At 38.3% G+C, this 24,448-nt stretch overlaps 1 protein-coding gene across 2 annotated transcripts in view; it reads right to left on the minus strand.

The window, feature by feature from the left end:
• LOC129948516 (cAMP-dependent protein kinase type I regulatory subunit) overlaps nucleotides 1-21,319 on the minus strand; it is a 180,256-nt gene extending 158,937 nt beyond the window's left edge. Inside the window, exon 1 of one of the 2 annotated variants that reach the window (XM_056059550.1) lies at nucleotides 20,842-21,319. In XM_056059550.1, the coding sequence (XP_055915525.1) occupies nucleotides 20,842-21,018 (177 nt within the window). In that variant the 5' untranslated portion in view covers nucleotides 21,019-21,319. Of the gene's footprint in view, nucleotides 1-4,798; nucleotides 5,150-20,841 lie in introns of those variants that run through there. The other variant, XM_056059549.1, reaches the window with a different exon arrangement.
• Nucleotides 21,320-24,448: the final 3,129 nt, after the last annotated feature.

Below are 24,448 nucleotides of genomic sequence, written 5' to 3' on the forward strand. Positions count from 1 at the left end.
CTGAATAAATGTTTATTTGCCATTTTGGTCGCCATTGCATCCTTGCATTCAGGGCTATTTCGAGTGTTTAAGCGACTTTCGCATCATTTATTTCATCCTTTGATCTGCGATAGTGGTTAAAGATTGTTGACGCAGATCCACTAATAAAGCTATTTTGCAACTGACCTATCCTAGCATTAAAATCTCCAATCAGAAGTATATCCATTGAGCCTAGAGTTTGTAGGGTTTCGCAGAGTCTGTTATAATCTTGCATCCAGTGTGAACAGTTCAGATAAATGGGTATAATGTGGACCACCGAACCATTTATTATTATCTCCAATACTTTCATTTCTTCAACTTTTAAAAAATTCGTAGAAACAACATCAAGATGCTTGAATTCCTCATTTATCGGAATAAACCAATCACCTAAAAAGGTTTTGCAATAAATTTACGGTTAGAAGAGCTCCATCCTCATTCCGGAAGAAATGCCAGTATAACGGTTGAATTGTTTAAGGGAAGGAATGCAGCTGGCTATTTCTCAAGAGCATAAACCGTTGAAATAACGGTAAAAGAGGGTGAGACAGGAAACTTTACGACAATGTTCGACCGACGTAAATGATCCTACAATGGTATTATCACCAATCAATCTAAATGCTCAGCGTTCAATACTCTCCAAGATGTTTAAGTAAGTTGCCAGATCAGAGGGGAGAAAAACTTCTTGCATCGGCTTAGAAAACCCAAAGATCTTGCTGCATTTTTGGTGACATCGCGTATGTGATCGTTCCACATAAGGTGGTTGGTGATACACATACCCATAATATCGAGATGTTAAGTCCCCGCGATGCATGTGCCATCCATGGATAATGGCAATGGGGGTATATCTCGCTTTAACGATACAAGACAGCATTGCGTTTTCTAAGCATTAAATTCCACGCGGCTTTTTAATCCCTATTGAACAATGCTCTTTAGGTCGGAATTTAATGAGCTTATCATATTTTGTCGTTGCAGTTCCACATCCGAAGAAGAGGGATGTGAATCTGAAAACGAATATGAAAAGCTAAGAGTACTATCGTCAGCGAAACAATGTATTGGATTAGAAGTTGAAGACAGGATATCATTAATAAAAAATGAGAATGAGTGTTGGAGATAGATAAGAGCCTTGGGGCACACCAGCATTTATTTTATAGTTTTTAGACCTGAATCCATCCAATACTACTTGTATTGAACGATCCGAAAGGTAATTACCAATGAAGAAGGGATTCGTGAAAATCGAAAGCACGCATTTTCGATAATAGAGCCTGATGTCAAACTCTATCAAATGCTTTTGAAATATCAAGTGCAATAATCTTACTTTCTCCAAAACGATATAAAAATATGTTCCACTCTTCGGTGAGATGAACTATGAGATCATTAGTGGACTTATTGCAGAGAAAGCCGTATTGTCGGTCATTAGGAAGCTTTCGATCTTCAAGACATTTCTTGAGCTGATAATTAATCAGCGTTTCCATGACCTTGGAAAGAAGGGACGTAAGTGCAATCGGTCGGTAGTTAGAGGGTGAGGAAGATTCGCCTTTTTTGCGAATAGGCTGAACAAATACCGTTTTCCATCCGCTCGGAACGTGACCTGAGGAGTAGGACAGATGAAAAAGCTTACGCAGTGGTTTTGCCAGCGTTGAAGAACACTTCTTCAGAACAATAGCGGGGATACCATCCGGACGAGCCGAGTTATGAATGTCGAGATCTTTAAGAACTCTTGCCACAATACGAGTGCGAAAAAAGATTGGTCCCATAGAATCACTAACTCGTTCTAGTACATACGGAGTCATAATAAACTGCCTAGCAAAGAGATAAGCTTTCTCTAAAAAGCTAACAAATGGAGCGTCATTGACAACAAACGTAGGAACCGATGAAGAGGAAGAATTCCGCATGTTTTTTACAAATGACCAAAAATTCTTACTGCCTTTGGACATTGCAGTATTTTTTGACATAGTTTTTGGTCATGTAAAAATTTTGTCCGTCGAATATGGGTGTTGCAGGACTTCCTGGGTTGCTTAAACTTATTCCTGATTTCCTCAGTTGGACCTTAATAACCTCTTTACAGCTCGCATCGAACCATGCGTTTTCCTTAGGTCTGATACCCTATTCGGGATAAAAGTTCTCATTCCCAGGAGAATCAAACTTCTAATCATATCAGCGCTGGCGTCAACGTCACTATTCAGGAAGCATAGTGACCAGTTAAAGATCCTGAAGTAATTATTGAGACCGTCCCAGTTGGCTTTCTCGTATTGCCAAACGGTTCTCTTAGGATCTTTTTCTTTAACTGAACAGTTTTGACACGAGAAATTTGCTGATATAACACAATGCTCAGGTGTGCCTAGAGAAGATAGAACACTAACAGTGTGGGGTCAGAGGTAAGAAACAAGTCAGAAGTGTTTCGTTGACCAGCTGAGTAAAGTGGTTCAACTCAGTGAAGATCTTAGCACACACTCCTTCTGGTGTTGTCTGGCCCGAATGTTGAAGCCATGAAGAATTGTGTACATTGAAATCGCCCGTAATAACGATTTCAGTGTGAGGATAGGACGAAACAATTCTTTGAATGGAGTCAGACAAAGCCTCAAATTCACGAGAAGTTGATACTCTGTCTAAATTTGGGCTTCGATAAAGGAAGCAATAATGAATGATTTGCTTAATTATGAAAAATTTAAACCAAATGAAGTTAAAAAAAGAATTGGTGCAAAGACCATTTCGAGGTAAGAGCTGATAAGCAACATCATTCCTAATGTATATGGCGAGACCATGGCGGGAAAAGAATAAGGGCACCAAGCTATACCCATGAATACAAAATTCAGCAGGATCGGACTTCTTACCTACTTGGGTTTCACTCAGTGCCAAAAAAGCTGGCCTGTTCAAAACAGTATGGAAGTACGCAGACAGAAAATTCGCTCTAAGTCCACGAATATTACAATAATCTACCCTTAAATGTACAGCCATTGTAAACAAAAAAAAATACCGAAAACCAAAACAGCCAAGACCATACAAAATATTACTGAGTTGAACCACAGAATGCTATATTCCTACATTTTGAACCGTCTCAACGAATTCTATCGGGATATGGCTCATGACAGTGCGAGGAAAGTAAGACAGATCAAGAGGTGTTCGGGAAATAACTATACATTTAGTCTTTAAAGGATTTAGTTGAAGCCTATTTGCTTTGGATCAATTCTGAATTCTTTTAAGATCATTTAAGCATTCAATGTAGTGTTCAATTAAACTGAGGGACAATTGAAGTCTCCTAACATCATCGGTGTACAAAGCTAAGGAACAAAATTTCATTGAGTTTGGAATTAAATTAATGTACATTGAAAACAACAATGGACCAAGAATGCAGCCTTGCAGAACACCATTTAAATTCGGAATGAAATTTGATGGCGACCCATTTATTTTCACAGCGACGATTCGAGAGAAGTCATTCGATTGCTTAGTGCATTTATATTTTCTTTAAGCTCGTTTAAGTCGCGTGTAAGCTAATCTTTTATATTATGCTCGGATTCTACAATTTTTCCCGAAAGAAAATAGACTCACTCTGTTTTTCAAGGCATTTTTATTGGCCTCTTGAAACTTTCAGAGACGTCTGCGCTTTCAAAAATCCTGTTGAACTCCTCTGTCAATACGTACAAGAATTCTATGGAACAGTTCTTAAAAAACTCTACTGGAATTTGGTCTTCACCCGAAGCCTTACCCATTTTGGCATTTTCAATTACATTTTTTAGCTCAGTGGTCGAGAATGGTGCATCACTCTGTTTTTTAAGGCATTTTTCCATTTTTTCTCTAAATGTAATCGTTGTCATTGAGTTGTGTTAAAGCGATTTTACGAACGGGAGAGCGGTATTGATCAATTTTCGAGTTGTTTGAAGTAGCAGGTGTACGCGAGGAAAAGGAGTTTCGTTTCGCTTTCTAGTACGTATATTCAAGTATCAAGTACACTCATTTTTTTACACAATTTCATTAAATATTTTTTAAACATACTATAAATAAATCGGGCACCACCTTAATAATTACACGAATATTCTATTGTTTAGCCTAAACTACGTAATGCTTTGATTATCTATCTATCAGTTTACTCCACCTCAAACTACTCCCCTGAATCACCTCCCACATCGGATAAAATACTTAGTAAATGTCACTCAAGTTTATTTTCACTAAATTAATTAGAAAAAGTTTCTAATTTCGTCATAGCTTAGAAATGAGAGTTCAAATCCTCCCTTTTTTTAGAAAATTCACGAATACCCTTCATAAGAAAATTGAAAGAAAGGTTAGAAACAAAAAGAAAATCATCAAACAAAGAGCATTTCAGAATTTTCCCCACTTGACGCATTTCGTGCCATAGTGACACTGATTAATTGTTTAACCTTTTGCGATCACGACCTATGACATCTTCCCAGGATATTTTATGTATTGTATAAATAAATATTCTTGGTTTTGGCAAAGAATTTAGTTATACGAGTATCATGATTCATGACAAAGAAATTTGCATATTATTTATGTATAAATCAAGAATCCTTCTTTCAAATGAATATCTTTTTTGTAGATTTATTGCCAATAACAATTTGAGGGCCAAATATAAACTAGAAATACGAGTAAACTATCCGAACGCCAATTTAAGATGCATAAATATTTATTTTTAAGTTGGCAAAGAAAAATCCCTCCTTTCTTCCAATATTCCTCACAACAGGTGTTTTTTTCAATTGAAAATTTCAACCCCTCAACCCCAAACACACATAAATAAACTTATTAAATATTCACCGTTATTCAAACTTACATTACTGCTGCGTTTCACAACTCCACCACCACACGAATCCTCAACATTTATCCTTAACTTATTATTTTCCTTCTCCTCTCTTGTTGCTGTTGTTGTTCCTGTTCCTGCTTTTGTTTCTATTTCCTGTTCTATTCGAGGTGGCAATGGCGGCGATGATGTCGACAAGTGGTCACGCAAATTACCATCAACAATTCCACACTCATTAGTTGTACTAGAAGTAGTGTTAACAACATTACCGAATTTAAATTTATTTAAGACATTTTCGTGCCAATTGTTAGAAGCTGTCGTTAGTGTATTGCCCATTGCTTATTAATCGGTATTCGCGTGCTACCGTACAAAAACCAAACAAACGTAAAAATAACCTTATCGTTCTTCTTTCGCTACTATCTTTCCGCAACAAGTCACCTTTATCAACTAAACCATGACCAGGCCAGTGTACCACACAAAAAACAACCAACCATCGAGCAAAACCACAACTTCACTTCGTATCGTATCGCTCGCTTGCTCGCTCGAATACTATTTAAGGATCAATCAATAACCACCAAAACCATATCTCGCCACCATCATGGTCGAGAATCGAGAGATGGAAGAATTAGCAGTAAGAGCAATTTATAGATGTAAAGGGTGTCTTTTTTTTGTATGTAGAGCTATAGAACTTCAAGTTGGAAACAACATTTTAAGTGGTGGATATTTTGACAGTTGTCAAGTGATTTCTTTTTAGTTATCAACATAAATAGACTGACGCTTGAACAACGCTCCCAAATTGGGCAAAATTATTTTGACAAACATGGTTCGAAATGCCTTTTTCGCTTTACGTCCATTTAACGGTCAATACCACTTTTGGTTGAATTGATACGTCACCAAACAAAACTGACATATGTGCAGTGATCATAATCCTCAAATGATGTTGAGAAACCTTTACATTCACCAAAAAAAACTTAAGGCTGAAACATTAACAGCCTTCAGCTTCGGCTTCGCCTGAAGTTTGAGAGTTCAGCTATAGGAATTCAATGCATGCTATCACAATGAAGCTTCGACCTCACGTTTCATTTGACAATCGTAAGGAAATAACGTTATGTTGCTTTTGGAGGAATTCTCATTAGTTTTTATAGGCTGGGTAAGCTACTACTTTAATTTTTTCGATTTCAAAACTCATTTTTTTTTGTTTTGAGAAAAAATAACAGCTGCTTATGACAGAAGTGCCATTTAAGAAATGTCATATTGGAAATGTAATTCAACGCAATCTCGGAGCCGATGAATGTTTGTGTTTCAGTTATTACTCCGAATAATTGGTACGTACTTCAAAAAAAAAAGAAGATGTTTTCCAATTATGTTACGTTGTGTTACGTTACGTTACGCTGTGTTACGTTACGTTACGTTACGTTGTGTTACGTTATGGTCGCTGGTGACCGCTATAGAGCTATTGTTACTGACTTCCTCGTTCATCAATTGGACAACCATATTATACAGAAGTTTTGGTTTCACAAAAAAAAAAAACGGTGCAACATGCCCCAAAGCTCGTGCGTCAATTGATTTATTGAAGGTTACGTTTGTTTACTGCTTAATGTCACGTTACGGACCATCAATTGGCCTTTAAGACAGTGCTATTTAACGCTTGACTATTTTATGTGGGGATATGTGAAGTGGCTAGTCTAATCCGCGATGATAAGTCAGAAACGATTGACCAATTGGAGGACTACTTTCATCTCGTTTTTGTCAATATACGGTCAAAAAATTGGACCCCCAGATTAGACAACGTCCGTCCCGGTCATTTTCCAGAAATAATATTTAAATTATAATGCCAAAAGATAATTTCATAACTCTTGACTTAAATTCAGCTTCCACTAGCGACTCCGTTACTGGAACAGTAATAAACAATTACATCCCTATCAAAGCTGTATTAAAACCAAAAATAATGTTTATATCTCGTCTAGACCCACTAACAACGCCAGAAGATATAACTTCTCACTTAGTTTCTACCAAGAGCATACCTTGTATAGCTTTGTTTCTTCTTTAAAATTAGTAACGAATCCCACGTTCTTCGATTCAATTTGCAATAGAAATATATGGCCCGCAGAGAATTTAGTCAAAGAATTTACACAAAGTCAAAAACGAGGTGTTTTTTTTTTAAACCAAGCCAAAAAACTAAACAGACTTGCCCTCTTCCACCAAAACGTAAAGGGACTTCGTAGTAAGATTGCTGACATTTTTCTCAACTCCCAATCATTTCCACATGACGTATTCGTTTTGACAGAAACCTGGTTTAATTCAAACTTTTCCGACACAGAACTTTTCAGCCAAGAGTTCGAAGTTTACAGAAATGATCGTCATGTTGGTAATGCAAAGGATTTAGTTGAAGGTGTTCTCATAGCGGTAAAAAAGACATATTTCTCTTCTTCTGTCAATTTTTCATTTGAATTATCGATTGAACTGGTATGTGTAAAGATAATGGTAGAGACCAAGACTATTTTCATTTTAAACGTTTATATTCCTCCAAAAAGTTTAGAGTCTGTTGTTAGCGAACTCTCCTTAGCATTAGACTTTGTTATCAGTTTGTCCTGCGCTGACACCAATATTTTACTTCTAGGTGATTTTAATTTAGCACACATTGAATGGATTCCATCGGAAGACGAATCTTGCCTTGAAGCCTCGTTCTCTTCTTCACAATTGGAACTATCTTTTCTCGATAAAATCCTTCTTACTGGCTTACAGCAAACAAGCTGTATTAAAAACTCAAAAAATCTAATTCTCGATTTAGTATATTCTTCTGACGCTATTAGTACTCTTGTTCTAGAATCTTGAAACTTTGATTGCTTATATAATTTTGACTTCAGAAGAGCTAATTTGGAGTTGTTGTCTGAAGAAAGAAATAAGGCATGGAAAACTTATCTCAAAACAATCAACTTCTCTGTTTATCTTGAATTCATTAATGAATTTAAGTCTCTTTCTGATTTTTTATAAGCTTGTTATGTTACTGATATGGGCAACTCTTTGAAAGAGAATCCTAAAAAATTTTGGAAACTTGTAAACTTGAGGAAAAAATCAGATGGCTTTCCAGTTAACTTCACTTACAAGAACCTTTCGTTAGAAAAAACTATTGATATCTGTAACGATTTTGCAACAAATTTCCGGGAGTCCTTTGTTAATAGCTCTGAAGAATTTGATGAAGTATATTTTTATAATCTTCTCCCCTGTTCGCAAACTAGCTATAGTCACATACCTGTGCTACAGAGTATGGTCCTTGATCTTTTATCTGCGTTAAATGATGACTGATTGATGGTATTCCCCCGATAGTACTAAAAAAGTGTAGTAATGCTTTAGTTGAACCCCTTACTTTCTTGTTCGAACTTTCTCTAAAAACAGAAGAAGTCATTTCAAACACCAATTTTCAAGAAAGGTAACAAGGCAGATATAACAAACTACAGGCCCATGGCAAAGCTTTCTTGCATTCCTAAATTGTTTGAACAAGTTGTTTTTGAAAGTGTCGCATTTTTTTAAGTAAAAATCTCATTTGCGAACAGCAACATGGTCTTGTGAAAAAAAAGATCAACCGTTACTAATCTCACATTCTCAAACATATGTTCAAACACTTTAGAACAAGGTTATGAAGTTGACTGTGTATACACAGACTTCTCTAAAGCTTTTGACCAACTAAGCCACGGATTATTTTATTTAAACTCAAAGCTCTTGGTTTTCCACCATTTTTCTTAGATTGGATCAAATCATACCTTGAAAACAGATCCTATGAGGTAAAATTTAGAAATTGTCTTTCAGAACCTTTTGTTGCTACATCTGGTGTTCCCCAGGGAAGCCATCTTGGCCCTTTACTTTTCATTCTGTCTTTTAATGACATATCGTCATGTCGACGTTCAAGTGAAGTTCTCAGTTCTCAGCACTTATGATGAGACTCTGATCGTGGTTTGAAGCTTGCTATAAGCTAACTACTTTCTGAAATTCTGAAGTGTAAAAAACATTTTTGTTTTATTCTATTTTAAATTTCTATACCTCTTGAAAAAAAAAACACCCTTTTTGTAGAGTAAACAGGGATGGCCACAGCGGCGATTGACGACTACGGCGGCGACGTTCGTTGTTAGATACTTTTGTGTGTGCGTTGTTCTGTTAAATTTTAATGAAACATCAGTATCGTATACTAGTTTGCTCCAAGTCCCCCCATCTCTTTAGACCGGCCCAACCCCCCTTCCCTCCCCCTCCTGCATCCCTTTCTCTTTTGTTAATAAAACATCAACGAAAAAAATCGTTCAATGGACGAAGAAGAAGAATTGAATTGTTGTTGTTATAGATAAGCACAGATATGATGTGATACAGATAAAGGCGAAGCATATTGATTTTTGTTTTAGACGCGCGGCCTGATAAGAGCATTCATGTGGATTAACTTGTTGGTGGTGATTTTAGCAGAAAGTAGCAATAATACTTATTTTTTTCTTCTTATTTTGCTTTTAATTTGAAATTATGGTATAAGCAAAAAAAAACAACACACAGCAGTTGTCCATTAAAATATTTATTAATAATGAAATTGTTATATTTTTAGTGTTTTAGAAGTAAATTTAGAAAGTAACATTAAACGAACTAGAATGGGATTTATTTATATAAAATATTATTTTTAAAATTAGAATTAAATGGATAAACATTTCGTTTTATTTTGTTTTTGTCTTGGACTCATTTCTTTTATTGATTTAATAAATTTATTTGTATCCATCCAATGAAAAGTTTAGTACATCATTTTATGTATACACTCGGAAGGATACTTCTGGTACTTGTTTGCTTTTATAATATTTCAGTTTCCTGTATAAAATTTTCTGCTCAACGAAGGATTTAATTTACAAATTGTGAATTTTAAAAATAAATTTGAATTCGAGAAAGGTAATGACCGATAGAGAAAATCAGATGGATTTTTTATTGTTATTTGCCTTTGCTTTCTCTTTCACACAATGCCTTGTCTGAAAAGGACTTCAAATCTTAATAAGTTTAGCCCGTTTTTGCTTAAGTTATAAATTTCTTTGCAAGGACAATCAAAATCAGTGGTTATTTGCGTACGAAAATTAACAACTAATGCGCTCGTTTTTTAGGCCTTTTTTATTTCTTCGGTGTAGTCATAAGTGGTGTTCAAATGGTAGCCATATGCATTCAAGAGGACACAAGTGTCCACAGGTTTTTCTCAAAACCCACCTCTGCCTATGAACTCCTACTCTCACCTCCTCGCGGTGAACATCGGGTGCTTAGTACCTGAACTGGAGATTGGGTTCTAACCTTAGTGGAAACTAATTGGCACCTTTTCTTATCCAGACGGCAGCGGACGAATTCTCGAAGTGGAATCAACGGTGGCGTCTAAAATTCCAGTAAGGTTGAACTACTTAGTGAACACCTTATAGGGCTTCTACGACTTATTCAGAGCCCAGGCCTATAGGAAGCGGTTTATCCGGTTCCTCGTCCTAGGAGGATCTGGCCCTCCAGGTTGGGGGTTGTGACGTCGGGGTGACTTATATGCACGGATATGCACGTGAAATGTTAGGGCCCTTAACAGACCACGTGCGGACGAAGAATTAGCGGAGGCCCTAGTCCGCTATAAAGCAGACATCACCGCCATCAAGGAAATACGATGGGATGGGCCGGGCAAAAAGAGGACTAAAAACTGCGATATTTACTATTGTGACTGCTACCACGAAAACCAACAGCGCTTATTTGGATGCGGCTTTGTTGTTGGAGCCAGACTTAGGCAAGAAGTCTTGAGCTACAGGTGCATCAATGAGCGCCTCAAGCGCATCAAGGCTAAATTCGCCAACATAAGCCTCATAAGATGAAGACACTAAAGACAAATTTTTCGAGCTCTTGGATAAGTCATATGAGCAGTGCCTCTGGCTATGACATTAAAATTATCTTAGGAGATTTTAATGCCAAGCTAGCAACGATCCTATCTCCTATACTCCTTCTCACTCTAGATAACCTAGCTGAATTGCTGTTACCGAATCCCAATCTTTCCTTACAAGTCAGAATGATGAATTAACGTCAACTGACTCCTCACCCAAGGAGTCAATTGAGGAGTCCTTGGCTCAAAGACCAAGGAAGGGGTTGGTGGTGGTGTGTACTCTGAACGACTGAAATTAAGTCTCTCATTCCGCCTTCCCAATCATTGTAGCGTGTTCCAGGCTGAACTTTTGGCGATTAAGGAAGTCTTGTCTTGGCTCAAAGAAAACGTGATATCAACATCTGATATCCGTATTTTCTCCGACAGCCAGGCCGCTATCAAATCTCTGGACTCAGTCTCTACAAATTCTATAACAGTCCATAACTGTCGATCATCTCTAATGGAAATGGCGCAACAGTTTAATATTCACCTTTGCTGGGTGCCGGGCCATAGAGACATTCCAGGTTACTGTAAGGCAGATGAACTCGCCAGGAACGGTACAGTACAACCCATCCTACCACGTCTGGCAAGTACTGGCATACCAATCGCTACTTGTAAACTGCTACTAATGCAAGACGGTGTGAGGAGGGCAGGCACCAGGTGGACCAACATCACCACGTGTTAAGCCACAAAAAACATCTGGCCAAAACTGGATTTAAAACGTTCAAGGTGCTTGCTCTCTCTAAGCAGATCGCATATAAGCTCGATAATAGGTGTCATAACCGGACACTGTCTAATAGGAAAGCACGCCATGAGACTAGGCGTATTCTCAAATGACTTTTGCAGAAGCTGTATGGACGAGGAAGAGGAAGAAACGGTTCTTTATCTTCTCTGCACATGCCCTGCTCTAGCTCGAAAACGCAAGAATTACCTAGGAGAATTCTTCTTTAACGATCTAAACGATCTAAATCATATCGGGATAATCAGCCTCTCACGTTTCGTAAGAGACTCTAACTGGTTCCATTGAGCTTAGGAGGAAGCCTCAAGATTCATGTGGTATCACAATGGGCCATTAAACTGGCCTAAGTGTGTCCGTTCCATCTTGGACAGCCACTATAACCTAACCTAACCTAACCTAGGAAGAGAAGACATCTTTGGTGGCACAATCGGGAGATACAGCCTGCACGACACTACCTCCGACAACGGATTCAGGCTAGTCGATTTCGCTGCGGCGCGAGACGTTCTGGTAGCTAGTACGCAGTTCACGCATCTCAATATCCACAAGGGGACATGGAAATCTCCTGATCAATCAACCGTCAACCAGATTGACCACATCGACGCACGACACTTCTCCAGTATACAGGATATCCAAACATTCCGGGGGGCCAACATTGACTAGACCCACTACCTCGTTGTAGCCAAGGTACGGCTACGGATATCCCGATCCAAGCCAAAACAAGGAAGTACTGTGAGAAGATTTGACGTTAGACGGCTACAATCGCAAGAGACTGCCATGTCCTTTTCCGATCGAGTCTCTAGTAACCTCTTAAGGAGTAGTATGCTGCCTGCATTAAGCAAAGAAAACCAGTGGCAACATAGCCTTGCATCCATCCGCCTCTGAAGTGCTCGGTTTTACGTGGCCACCACAGCGAAACCCTTCGTTTAACGACTAATGCAGGCAAGCGCACGCAGCGAAACAAGAGGCATACAAAACGAAGCTGCACAAAAGGACTAGAGCTGCTCGCGAGCTCTACGAGCAGAAGAGGAGAGAGGAAGACCGGCTTCTTAGATGGAAAAAAAGAGTATGTCACAACAAGAATGAGGTTCGTAAATTTTACCAAAAGGTTAAAAAACCTGCCACGAGCCGAAGCCTGTAACGACGATCAGGGGAACATCGTAGTAGAACCGCAGTCGATGCTGAGAACACGGAAAGACCAATTCTCCAAATTGTATAACGGCGATGACAAACCGAATTCCGCTGTAAGAGAGATAGAACCACTCAACCTCGGCGACGCGGATCAACAATTCCGCCTACCCGACCTTGACGAAGTGAAGATAGCCATTTCTTAACTGAAGTCAAACAAAGCTGCAGGCGATGACTTGGTAGGGAGCATGCACCAACTTATCTGCAAAATATGGTCGGAAGAAAGCATGCCCGATGAGTGGAATCTCAGCATAATGTGTCCGATACATAAAAAAGGAGACCCTCTAAATTGCGCCAACTATAGAGGCAGCAGTCTCCTTAACATTGCATATAAGATCCCCTCTGCCGTATTATGTAAACGTCTGAAACCGTTCGTCAAGAACCTGACTGGTCCTTATCAGTGTAGCTTCAGACCAGGAAAGTCCACTATCGACCAAATATTCACACTACGGCAGATCTTGGAAAAAACCCAGGAACTTCAAATCGATACCCACCATCTCTTTATCGATTTTTAAGCTGCGTATGACAGCATACATAGGGAAGAGCTCTAAAGAGCAATGCCTGGTTTTGGTATCCCTGTCAAACTTATCCGTTTATGCAGAATGACGATGGAGAATGCTCTTTCAAGGTCAAAAAAGATCTCACCGATGCATTTGAAGTCAAAAAAGGTTTTAGACAAGGCGATGCTCTGTCATGCGACTTCTTCAATATCGTTTTGGAAAGAATTGTGCAAAACTCAACCCTCAACACTAGAGACACAATCTTCCAAAGGCCCATCCAGCTACTGGGATACGCAGACGATATTGACATAATTGGAAGATCAAAGCGTTATGTCAGTGGAGCGTTTTTGAGCATTGCGGCGGAAGCGAAGAAGATGGGTAAAGTGGTAAATGAGTCCAAGACCAAGAATGTGCTGTCATCAAAAAAGGACATTGAACAACGCCGTCTTGGACAAAACGTCACCAACGTAAAATCCGAGCTGCTATATGCTTGCGAAACGTGGAAGTGCTGTGCTGACATCTCAAAAAGGTTGCAAACTTCTGGCAACCGCTGTTTACATTACATTCTGAACATCCGGTGGCCACAAACCATATCTAACGATGAACTGTGGCTCAGCACTGGGCAAACAAAAGTGGATGTTGACATCGCGCACAGAAAGTTGCGCTGGATTGGCCATACATTCAGGAAGCCGGACGACAAAATAGCAAAGCAGTGCTTTCAATGGAATCCTTAAGGTAGAAAGCGGCTTGGAAGGCCAAGAAAAACATGGAGATCGTCTGTCATGAAGGAAGCTCGGTCCCAAAACTTGGAGACGTGTTCCAAGCTGAGGTATCGTGCTAGGAATAGAGAGAGATGGAAGGGACTAGTTGCCGCCCTATGCTCCAGGATGAGTTAAAGTGCTGCTACAAGCAGCCGGAAACGAAGAAGAAGAAGACATTGGCAATAATATTGGGGGACGGTTATGCTGGCTATTGTGACAGTAAACTGCACTGGGCTTTTGAAGCATTAAATTCTACATGTTTTTTTATTTCCCATTGGGCAATACTGTCAAGATCAGAATTTATTATACGCTGTCGTTAGCTTTGGGAGTCTACATCCGAATGACAAGTATGATAATCTTAAAACGAATATTAAAAGCTGAGGGTACTTTCATCTACGAAACCAAATTTGGTTGGAAGTTTCAGACATAAAATCATTTATAAAAATAAGGAAGAGTGTCGGAGACAAAACGCCACCCTGAGGTACCCCAATGTTTTGTGGATAACAGATTTAAAACCATCTAATACTTAAATCGAACAGTCCCAAAAGGTAATTTCTAACAAAGAAAATAGGAGAGCTTGGTGCTTCAAATATCAAGTGCAATAGTCTTACTTCCTCCAAATCTATGTATAGATTTGTTCCACTTGTCGGTGAGATAAACCATGACATCACAGTTTGGCCAACTGGTAAAGCCATACTGAAGGTCATAAAGAAGCTTTCGTTCTTCAAAATATTTCTCAAGCTGAAAATTGATCAGAAAGCTACGAAAAACAAAAGATTGCTTTTAAAATGATTGCCATTTTTCAAATAATGAAAGTTCTGAGACGGACTGGGCAAGAATCGATTGACTGACATGATTTAACTCAATGTTTCTGTGATGAATAAAGCGTTAAATTTCCTCTAAAATGCAAGTCACCCCAATTGCTAACCCTTAGCTTATTTTGTTTTCTTTAAAGTGTTACAAATAGTTTTATTTCTTTAATTTATAATTTCATCAATTATACTCATAGTTTAAGTTCAGAGATAATTTCAAATGTTGTTTTGTTTTTAATTATGCAAATACAAAATGATGCAATGAATTTTAATTTTTTTTTACTTTTAAATTCGATACAGTTTTAATGCATATTCATAAACTAAATCTAATAAACTGGTCTTTGTTTATACATATGTCCAAATACAGTTTTAATTGTGTTGCCTGACTTGAGAGGTAACTTATGATACATATTTTAATTAACCCAACATGATCTAAGCTTCTTAAGTAATAACTTCTAGCTACTTTTTAATTTGGATCACGTACTACTTAATATATATATTTTAAGATGTAGCTAAATTTAAATGATAATTAGAGCAGGATTCTGATTAAATGAAAATGGAATTTTCAATACAGGGACTTATAAAAACCTGCTGCTTTTGAATTTGTTTAAATTAAACAGAGGTGAGGAAATAATATTTTTATAACACACATCAAATATTTTTAATTTGTAATTCATTCAAATCTAGCCCCTCTAAAAATGTTAAAGAAACGCATTGGCGCAAGAAGCAGAAGATGCTGCAAACAGAACAACGAAAGGGCTGACTGGTACACACAGCTCAAAGCAACACCTGGTGAAAGAAGTAGACGGTACTGTGATAAGTTCGGTGGATGAGCAAGTCAGAAGGTGGAAAGTACACTTTTCCTCGGTTTTAAACGGAGTGTTTGCAAACAAAGTGCAGCCGATACCTTCTAAAGCGCCTGAAGAAACTTATGCCCGAATCCGCACCGCACCGCACCTCCCAGTAAAGATGAGAACGTTGCCGCATTGAAAGCACTTAAGAACAACAAAGCGGTAGGACTTGATGGAATTCCACAGTGTGAAAACTGGAGAGGAATTTGCGTTCTACCAAGTTGCCAAAATAGTAGCAAAAGTTATACTAAAACGCATCAGAGAACACCTTGAGACCACACTCGATTCCGAACAAGCAGGGTTCCGCAATGGATCCCCCTGTTTTGATCATATCAACACCCTGCGGATCATTATTGAACTGTGCGTTGAATATCGATCACCACTACACCTGCTGTTCATCGACTTCGAGAAGCGTTAACAGGGAATTAGCTTTACTGAGAAGAAGCATCTCAGAAAAACTAATTAAGACAACATATGATGAATCCAAGTATCACGTTCTGCACGATGCTAGGTTGTCAGATGGTTTTAAAATCCGAAGCGGAGTCCGACAGGGCTGTATTATTGTTGGTGATAAGCGATGTACTGCGTGCAGATTTGTCAGGTAGCGGAGGGATCCAATATACTTTGACATCCTATTTAAAGCACTTGGATTACGCGGACGATGTTTGCTTACTCTCTCATAGGATCATGTACCTACATCAAATGACAACAAGTATGGAGAGAGAAGCAGAAGTTGTCGGGCTGAAAATTTATTCCGGCAAAAGAAAAATGATCAGCCTCGGAACCCGACCATCCTTTCAAATAAATAATTTCTCACAACCGGTGGAGAGCTTTCAATACCTTGGAAGCGTTGTTTCCATCGAAGGCGGAACCGAACAAGACGTCATCTGCCGCATCAGGAAAGCAAAAGCGGTGTTAGATATGCTGTCAAAAATTTGGAGGAATAACTCTATCAGCTTAAGAACAAAGCTACGACTGTTTCGCACAAATGTCGAATTTGTGTTTATTTTTGGGTGCAGTACTTGGAAGGTTACTTCTGGCCAAACCGTATTTCAAATGTGGTCCTTAATAGAAGGACAAGTCAGGAACCTATAGAATCTATAATACGAAGACGTAAGTGGCAATGGATTGGACAAACGCTTCAAAAAGGTAACGACTGCATCAGTGGAATTCGCTCACACAAGCAGGAAGAAGAGCTGGACGACCGAGAAGCACATAGCGCAGGACAGGCAAGACGGAATCAGCGTCACTAGGCAAGAGTTGAAGGGGGCTGAAACACATCTTCGGAAACCGTACACGATCGCCCGTGTACGACCTACTGCAACGTAAAATTTTTGGTGAATGGGCTCTTGGAGAATGTTGGCCCAGGATCCACTTTTATTTTACTCATTGGGTACGTAAATAAACAGAATTATTGATTTTGGAGTGAATATCAGCCAGAAGCCTTGCAAGAGCTACAAATGCTTCCAGAAAAATGCACAGTTTGGTGCAGTTTATGGGCTGGTGGCATCATTGGACCGTACATCTTCAAACGTAACTGTGAATAATGAGCGCTACAGGAAGATGATATCCAACTTTTTTTGCCCAAAATGCAAGAGCTTGACTTGCATGACATGTGGTTTCAACAAGACGGTGCCACATGCTACACAGCACAGGCAACAATGGACGTATTGAGAGACGAGTTCGGTGAATATTTTATTTCAAGTTCGGGACCGGTCAATTGGCCGCCTAGATCGTCGGATTTAACTACTTTTATACTATTTTTTGTGGGGCTATGTTAAAGCTCATGTCTATAAAGACAATCCCGCTTCAATTGAAGCAATGGAAGGCAACATTTAAGTATTTATTCGTGAGATTTTTTTTGTATAATAAGCGCACACTCAAAGGGATAATACTACCCTTATTATGCATATACATTGTGAGCACTAGAAAAGAGAGAGTGGGGTTGAAAGGAGGTGTCGGTGGACATTGGTTTTGAATTCCTAAATATTTAAATAGCTGGAAAAGACAGAGTTTGACAAGGCATTCCACATTCGCATAGTATGGCTAAAGAACGAATCTCTGTACTTGACAGTACAATCCTAGACGCGCGAGTACTACGGTTGAACTGTTTAAGGAGAGGAATGCAGCTGGCTATTTCTCTAGAGCATAAACCGTTACAATAACGGTAAAAGAGGGCGAGACAGGAAACTTTGGGACAATTTTCGAGCGACGTAAATGATCCTACGATGGTATTATCACCAATCAATTTAAATGCTCGACGTTCAATACTGTCCAAGAAGTTTAAGTAAGTTGCAGGAGCACCCGCCCAGAGATGGGAGTTATACTCAAGCTTCAGACGTATATAAGTCTTGTAAATAACAGATAAATCAGAGGGCCCTGGGGCACACCAGCATTAATTTTAAGGTTTCCCGACTTGAATCCATCCAATACTACTTGTATTGAACGATCCGAAAGGTAATTACTAATCCAATGAAGGAGGGATTCATGAAAACCAAAAGCACGCATTTTCGATAAGAGAGCCTGATGCCAAACTCAATCAAATGCTTTTGAAATATCAAGTGCAATAATTTTACTTTCCCCAAAACGATGTAAGGATCTGCTCCAATGTTCGGTGACATGAACAATGAGATCACCAGTGGACCTATTACTGCGAAAGCCGTACTGACCGTCATTAAAGAGCTTTCGATCTTCGAGACATTTCTTGAGCTGATAATAAACCAGCGTTTCCATGACCTTGGAAGGGACGTAAGTGCAATCGGTCGGTAATTAGACGGTGAGGAAGATTCGCCTTTTTTGAGAATAGGCTGGACAAATCCAGTTTTCCATCTGCTCGAGACCTGCGAGACCTGAGGAGTTGGAAAGATGAAAAAGCTTACGCAGTGGTTTTGTCAGCGTTGAAGAACACCTCTTCAGAACAATAGCGGAGATACCATCCGGACGAGCGGATTTATGAATGTCGAGATCTTTAAGAACTTTTGCCACAGTACGAGTGCGAAAAAAGATTGGTCCCATAGAATCACTAACTCGCTCTAGTACAGGCGCAGTCATAACACTCACTGGCAGCGTTGAATTGACGGCGAACTGCCTAGCAAAGAGATCAGCTTTCTCTAAAGAGCTAGCATATGGAGTGTCATTGACCACGAGCGTAGGAACCGATGAAGAGGAAGAATTCCTAATATTTTTTACAAAAGACCAAAAATTCTTACTGCCTTTGGACATTGCAGTTTTTCTTGCCGTTATTTTTGATCATGTAAAAATTTGGTCCGTCGTATATGGGCGTTGCAGGCCTTCCTGGCTTGCTTGAACTTATTCCGGTTTTCCTCAGTTAGATTGGCTTTAAAACAAAGGAAACTTAACTTCTTAACCCTAATAATCTCTTTACAGCTCGCACTGAACCATGCGTTTTCTGATGCTTTTGACCCTATTCGGGATACAAGTTCAAAAGTTCAAAAAGCGTCAACGTAACTATCGAGGAAGCATTGTGATCAGTTAAAGATCCTAATACAATTGTTGAGACTGTTCCAGTTGGCTTTCTCGTACTGCCAAAGTGTTCTCTTAGGAGCTTATTCTTTAACTGAACAGTTTTGACACGAGAAATTTGCTGATATAACACAATGGTCAGGTGTGCCTAGAGGAGATAGAACACTAACATTGTACTTATCAAGATCAGAGGTAAAAAACAAGTCAAGAGTGGCTTCTGCTCGACCTTCAACGTTTGATATTCGATTGGGCTCGTTGACCAGTAGGTGGTTCAACTCAGCGAAGATTTCTGCACACAATTCATCGGGTGTTGTCTGGCCTGAATGTTGAGGCCATGAGGCAGTGCGAGGATAGGATCAAACAATTCTTCGGATGGAATCAGACAAAGCATCAAATTCACGAGAAGTTGATACTCTGTCGAAATTTAGGCTTCGATACAGGAAGCAATAGTGAATGATTTGCTTATTTACGGTGTTATATGAGCAACGATTTCATCACCTTCAATATTTGGAAGAGCGAAGCTGAAAGTGTGAAGATTCCTTTCGGCGGACAAAAGAGTTTTAAAATGAGCAGGTTCAAGAGTTTTCTTCGTACTTCTTTTCCCATCGGTTACTTCTTTAAAAATATTCCAAATTTTTTCGAATTATTGCTATGAGACAATTTATTTGCTAGGTCCTTGTAGTAGAGAGCTTTTTCATTGTACATAGTGATTTGTACTCCCCGTTTATTCATAGATAGAGGTTTTTGAAAAGTAGCATATTTGAAGTTCTGAATAATTTTAAGTATTTGAAATATGAAAAATGTTTTCAGAATGTAAACTTCCCTGACATAACTACCACACGAAATGATTGAGAGTTGTAAGTCAATAGGCTGTTGTTGTCTACAAGCTGTTGCGACACCTAATTTAAGTTCTTATAATTTTATCATGGAAACAGCTTTCGAGCCAATATCAAATTTTAGGAGTTTTTATTTAACCAAAATTGAGAAACGTAGTTTTGTAGGGATTAGAATGAAGGTTTTTTTCTCAGCGTTTGGCGGAGGTTTGGTGGTGAAAAAATGTATTTTTCGCAACACTTGAGGATTGGTATAAACAAGAGAGCGATATAAAAAAAAGACGTCTCACTTTCATTTCCACCCTCTGCCTGATAAACACTTTCAAAGTGGGTCTCTTTTTTAATGCCCACTTATAACTTTGCGTTTACTTAAGTAAAAGAAAACATCTTCTGAGAGTGCAAAAAAGTAAGTCCCAGACAATTAAGTTCCACTTTTTCCACAGCCAGACGTCCGCAAATACAACAAAAAACATTTTGAAATGTGATATTTTATTTAGTTTAAAAAACACTCTAAAATTCAGAAGGGATAAGATTGAAGAAAAACTAAACGGATTTTCGTTTGCTCTCAAGGTTTCAATTTTGTAAAACAATAAAAACATGGAAATATTAAAAGCTTTCCCCAGAGTCAAGTTTAAACATACATTTCCACTTCAAAGAGCTGCGCATATCATAAAAGAAATTAATTAAATTTCATAAAACATCAAATTAATTTCTTTTTTCGAACGAACCACCGAGAATTCGCCAAAAAGAAAAAAAGTTGTAAACAAAAAACATTCCCATACTCCATATGTCAAATTCTTCCACCTGTCAATTTTCCAATGGAACAACAACCAAAGAAAAACACGAAAAACCTCTTCCATTACCGCCCCACAACAATATACACCTCTCACTCTAACTAACTGCTTCTGAACCACACAAACGTTATTCGCGATTTCACCAACAACGAAAACCAAAGAAAAGGAAAAAGAAAACCAAGAAACATGAAAAATAAAAATATAACACACAAAAACACTTACCTTCTCCAATTTTTGAAAATACTGCCTCAAAAACTGGACAGGATTGTCCGGGCGGCTGACGCACAATTGGACAATGCAATCCTTCAATACCCGCTGAATATTATGCGTTTGAATGTAATTTTCACACTCGCGAAGGCTTTGCTGCTCCTCCAGGGTCGACGCCATGTTTGAGGACATTTCGATATCACTTTTTATTTTTTTCACTCGATATTATTTCTTTTTTTTCACACTGAATTCTATCGTCGCGATAAGGAATTGTTTTATTTTTTGGATCGAAAGTCCTTGTGCAGAGTTAATGGGAAACGTTTTGTGATTTTAGGAGATGTTTATACGCGATAATTTCACTAAAATAAAAGTGAATTGCAATCGGGAGAAATTGTGCAACTTACAAAACAATTGCCCTAGTTATTTCTTTTATTCTTGACTTTTTCCTTGAGTGGATTTTTTGGTGGCGGCGCCTCGTTTTCACCAACTTTTCACACAACCAATGGAAATTCTAGTTGGAAAATAAATGACAGACAGGTAATTCCAATAGGGAAAGGAAATATTTTGAGAGTTTCTTCTAAGGCTGAATTCTCACTAACAAGGGGAATTTTTGAACAGAACTGTTCGATTGCATCTAAGAACTCAGAACACCACACAAATTTGATTTGTTGCTAAAAATTAATCAAAAACTGAACTTCTTGGAGAAATTCAAAAAAAAATGTTAAAAAGGAGATATTCCAACCTCCTCCAGGAAAATGTAACAGGGTAAGGCAGAAAACATAGACTTTTTGAAGAGATTTTTTCAGAAATATTACATAATAATCGATTAAACTCGATATGTTGGTTGCCATCTTCGTGTTTGTTTCATCAATTCTTAACACTATAAGGCCTTCTGTATGTTCAGCGGAAATATGGGAAAACTTCTGAACTCGATTTAAGTGTTTTGTTAACCTTATAGCCTTTTCACACCAAACGCAATACTGAGTTTTATGCAAAACATTTTCGAAAATAGTTCACACCAAATATTTAAACGAGTTCACTTTGACATTTAAATTTGTTTAGCACCGGCTGTCAAATTTTGTATTGATGAAAAAACATTTCAGAATAAGCCGCAGAACTTTCGAAATACTCTGCAATGAACTAAAGGATTTGGAAATGCAAGATAGAAACTTTAGCTTTTTTTTAGGTGCTTATCAAGTTGATTTTCAGGAAGGTAAAGATCTATACGAGCTCTAAGAGATCGAATGGGATCCAGTCATTGAGTGGTTTAACAAACGTTCCGATACGAATATACAAAAAACTCCCAGTACATCATCACCCAGCGTCTCGGATACACATAAAATGTAAATATCCAAGTACTTCCTTTTAGGCAGTGAAGTTGCTCTTTATGGTATGTATTCTCTCAAAATTCAATTTTTGAAAATTCTTGAAGTCTTGAAGTCGACACCCTTGAGTCGGCAATCCTTTCCTGTGCTGTCATAGAGCAGCATATCAGCGCAGACAAGACCGTAACACTAGCTCTCTAGAAAAAGAGCTTCAACTGAAGTTCTGGGGATGGGTGGAATGGGCTCACGATATGAACCAACAAGAACAACAAGCTCGCTTATTTGCAGATATTCTCTTTGTTCATTTCCGGGCCGAACAATTCACTAAGGAGAAGCTAATTGCCTAGAAAATATTTCATAGAATCAATAACCAACAAAATTGTTACAATACAAATTTATTTTATTTAAATAATGTTCTTCTTCTTTCAAAACAAATTCAACCTAAAATACGGAACTCATGACTATTGCTTCTGTTGTCCAAATGTGCTTTCAGAATTTCCATATATTTTGTTGCCGTCCGAGCAAGCAACTTATAGTCGGAGTTTAGAAGATTGTGAACAATTTTGTGTAGGTCCTAATGGCCGTAGCAGAAAAGGTCAATTCCTAGTTCTAGATTCGGACCAAAATCACACTCATTCAGAGCGATAACTGAAGCTGTTATGATGGGCTGCAATTTCTCCATGACTATCTCTTTGGCTTCTCCCTTTGAGGGCTCGTCTGGCTTGTCCAAAGCACTGAGGATCTTTTTGATTTTGGTATCGCTGTCCATCAAGGGGTGATAGTTTCATGGAACAACGATTCCCACATTGTGGAATGTTTTGTCACAAATTTTCCTAGCCCGTTGCGACTAGACTTCACCAGAGATTTTTTTTCGTACTTATTCTCCTCCACTAATGAACTTATCGGCTTTTTCATATCTCTTAAATCCTTGTGATTGAACGGAGTTACCAGAAAGTCTTTCTCCAGGTAGTAAGCGAAAGTGTCGAACATATTTGTGGCGACGAGTTCGAAGACGCAACACTTGGAAGCGTCATTACGAACTATGAGCAAGTCTTTCTCGTCCTTGGGGTTGTCACGCCAGTAGCCAACGTGAATTCCAGTTCCCCGCTCAACAAAGAGCGTATGAAACTCTAGAGGATTTTAAACGAACCACCAGTGCCGAAAATAGTCACCGGGGCTTTTATTCTCGACGTTGGAAAAGTTTCCCTCAATTTTTTCTGTTGCCACGCAGCTCCCCCAAAGTTTCCCTTTTTTTCTATTCCATATTCTGTAAATAAAAACAAAAAGGAATAATTCTTATTTTGTAAAGAAATTGTTGAATGTTTCAAAAGGTTTGTTTGTTTAGTTCAACTTTGAATTGCTACTAGTTTTCGAGAGGTTTTATGTAAAACTTGTGGTTTACCAAAAATGTACGGGAAAATTTGAGTTTTCGATGTAGGTTATCAGCCAAAACCGAGTTTTGGTCTTGGTGTGAAGAATTAACCAAAAACTGCATTTTTTTGGAGAAATTAAAAAAAATGTAGAAAAGGAGATATGCTTACCTTCTCCAGAAAAACTTAACAGGATAAGGCCGAAAACATAGACTTTTTGAGGAGTTTTTTTTTCTAGAAATATTACATAATAATCGATGCCCACTCGATATGTTAGTAGCCAACTTCGTGCTGGTTTCATCAGTTCCTAAAGGCCCAACTATAATAGGCATAAGCTAGCATATGCGCGCATAAGTAAACGTGCGAATACAAAGAATCTCAATACGAGTGAACATAATGGAGCTCCGTTTCGTTAAATTTTTTCAGTTTCGTTAACTTAAGCAAACTTATCCAAGAGCGATCCCAGTCGCTCGCCGCATAAGTAAAATCTGACATATAGATACGTGAACAAAATTGCATTACGGCTATGTAGTAATTTCACAAACTTAAGTGAATTTTCGTTATGTTTCTGACATAAGCTTATGTTTGCTTATGCCTATTATAGTTGGGCCTTAAGGCTATAAAGTCCTCTGTAGGTTCGGCAGAAATATGGAGGAAGTCGCTTTTTGTATTTTATCATCCTTTGTCAAAAAAAAAGAAACAACAGATGGCGTTTAAAATTGATCTTATTTTTTCCGCAAAACCTACAAGAGAACAAGCATAGCTCAAGAGATTAAACACTTTTAAAGAAGGTTTTGAACACGAATTAGAATCGATTAGCAGAACATGTCTAGTATTTCGATGGAGCAAAGGTATTACAATATAAGTTGGAAACACTATCTTTACTGGCAGCCATTTTGTAAGCTGTCAATTGGTTTATTTTTAGAT

Source organism: Eupeodes corollae, chromosome 2 (assembly GCF_945859685.1).
Source record: "Eupeodes corollae chromosome 2, idEupCoro1.1, whole genome shotgun sequence".
Classification (NCBI taxonomy): Eukaryota; Metazoa; Arthropoda; class Insecta; order Diptera; family Syrphidae; genus Eupeodes; species Eupeodes corollae.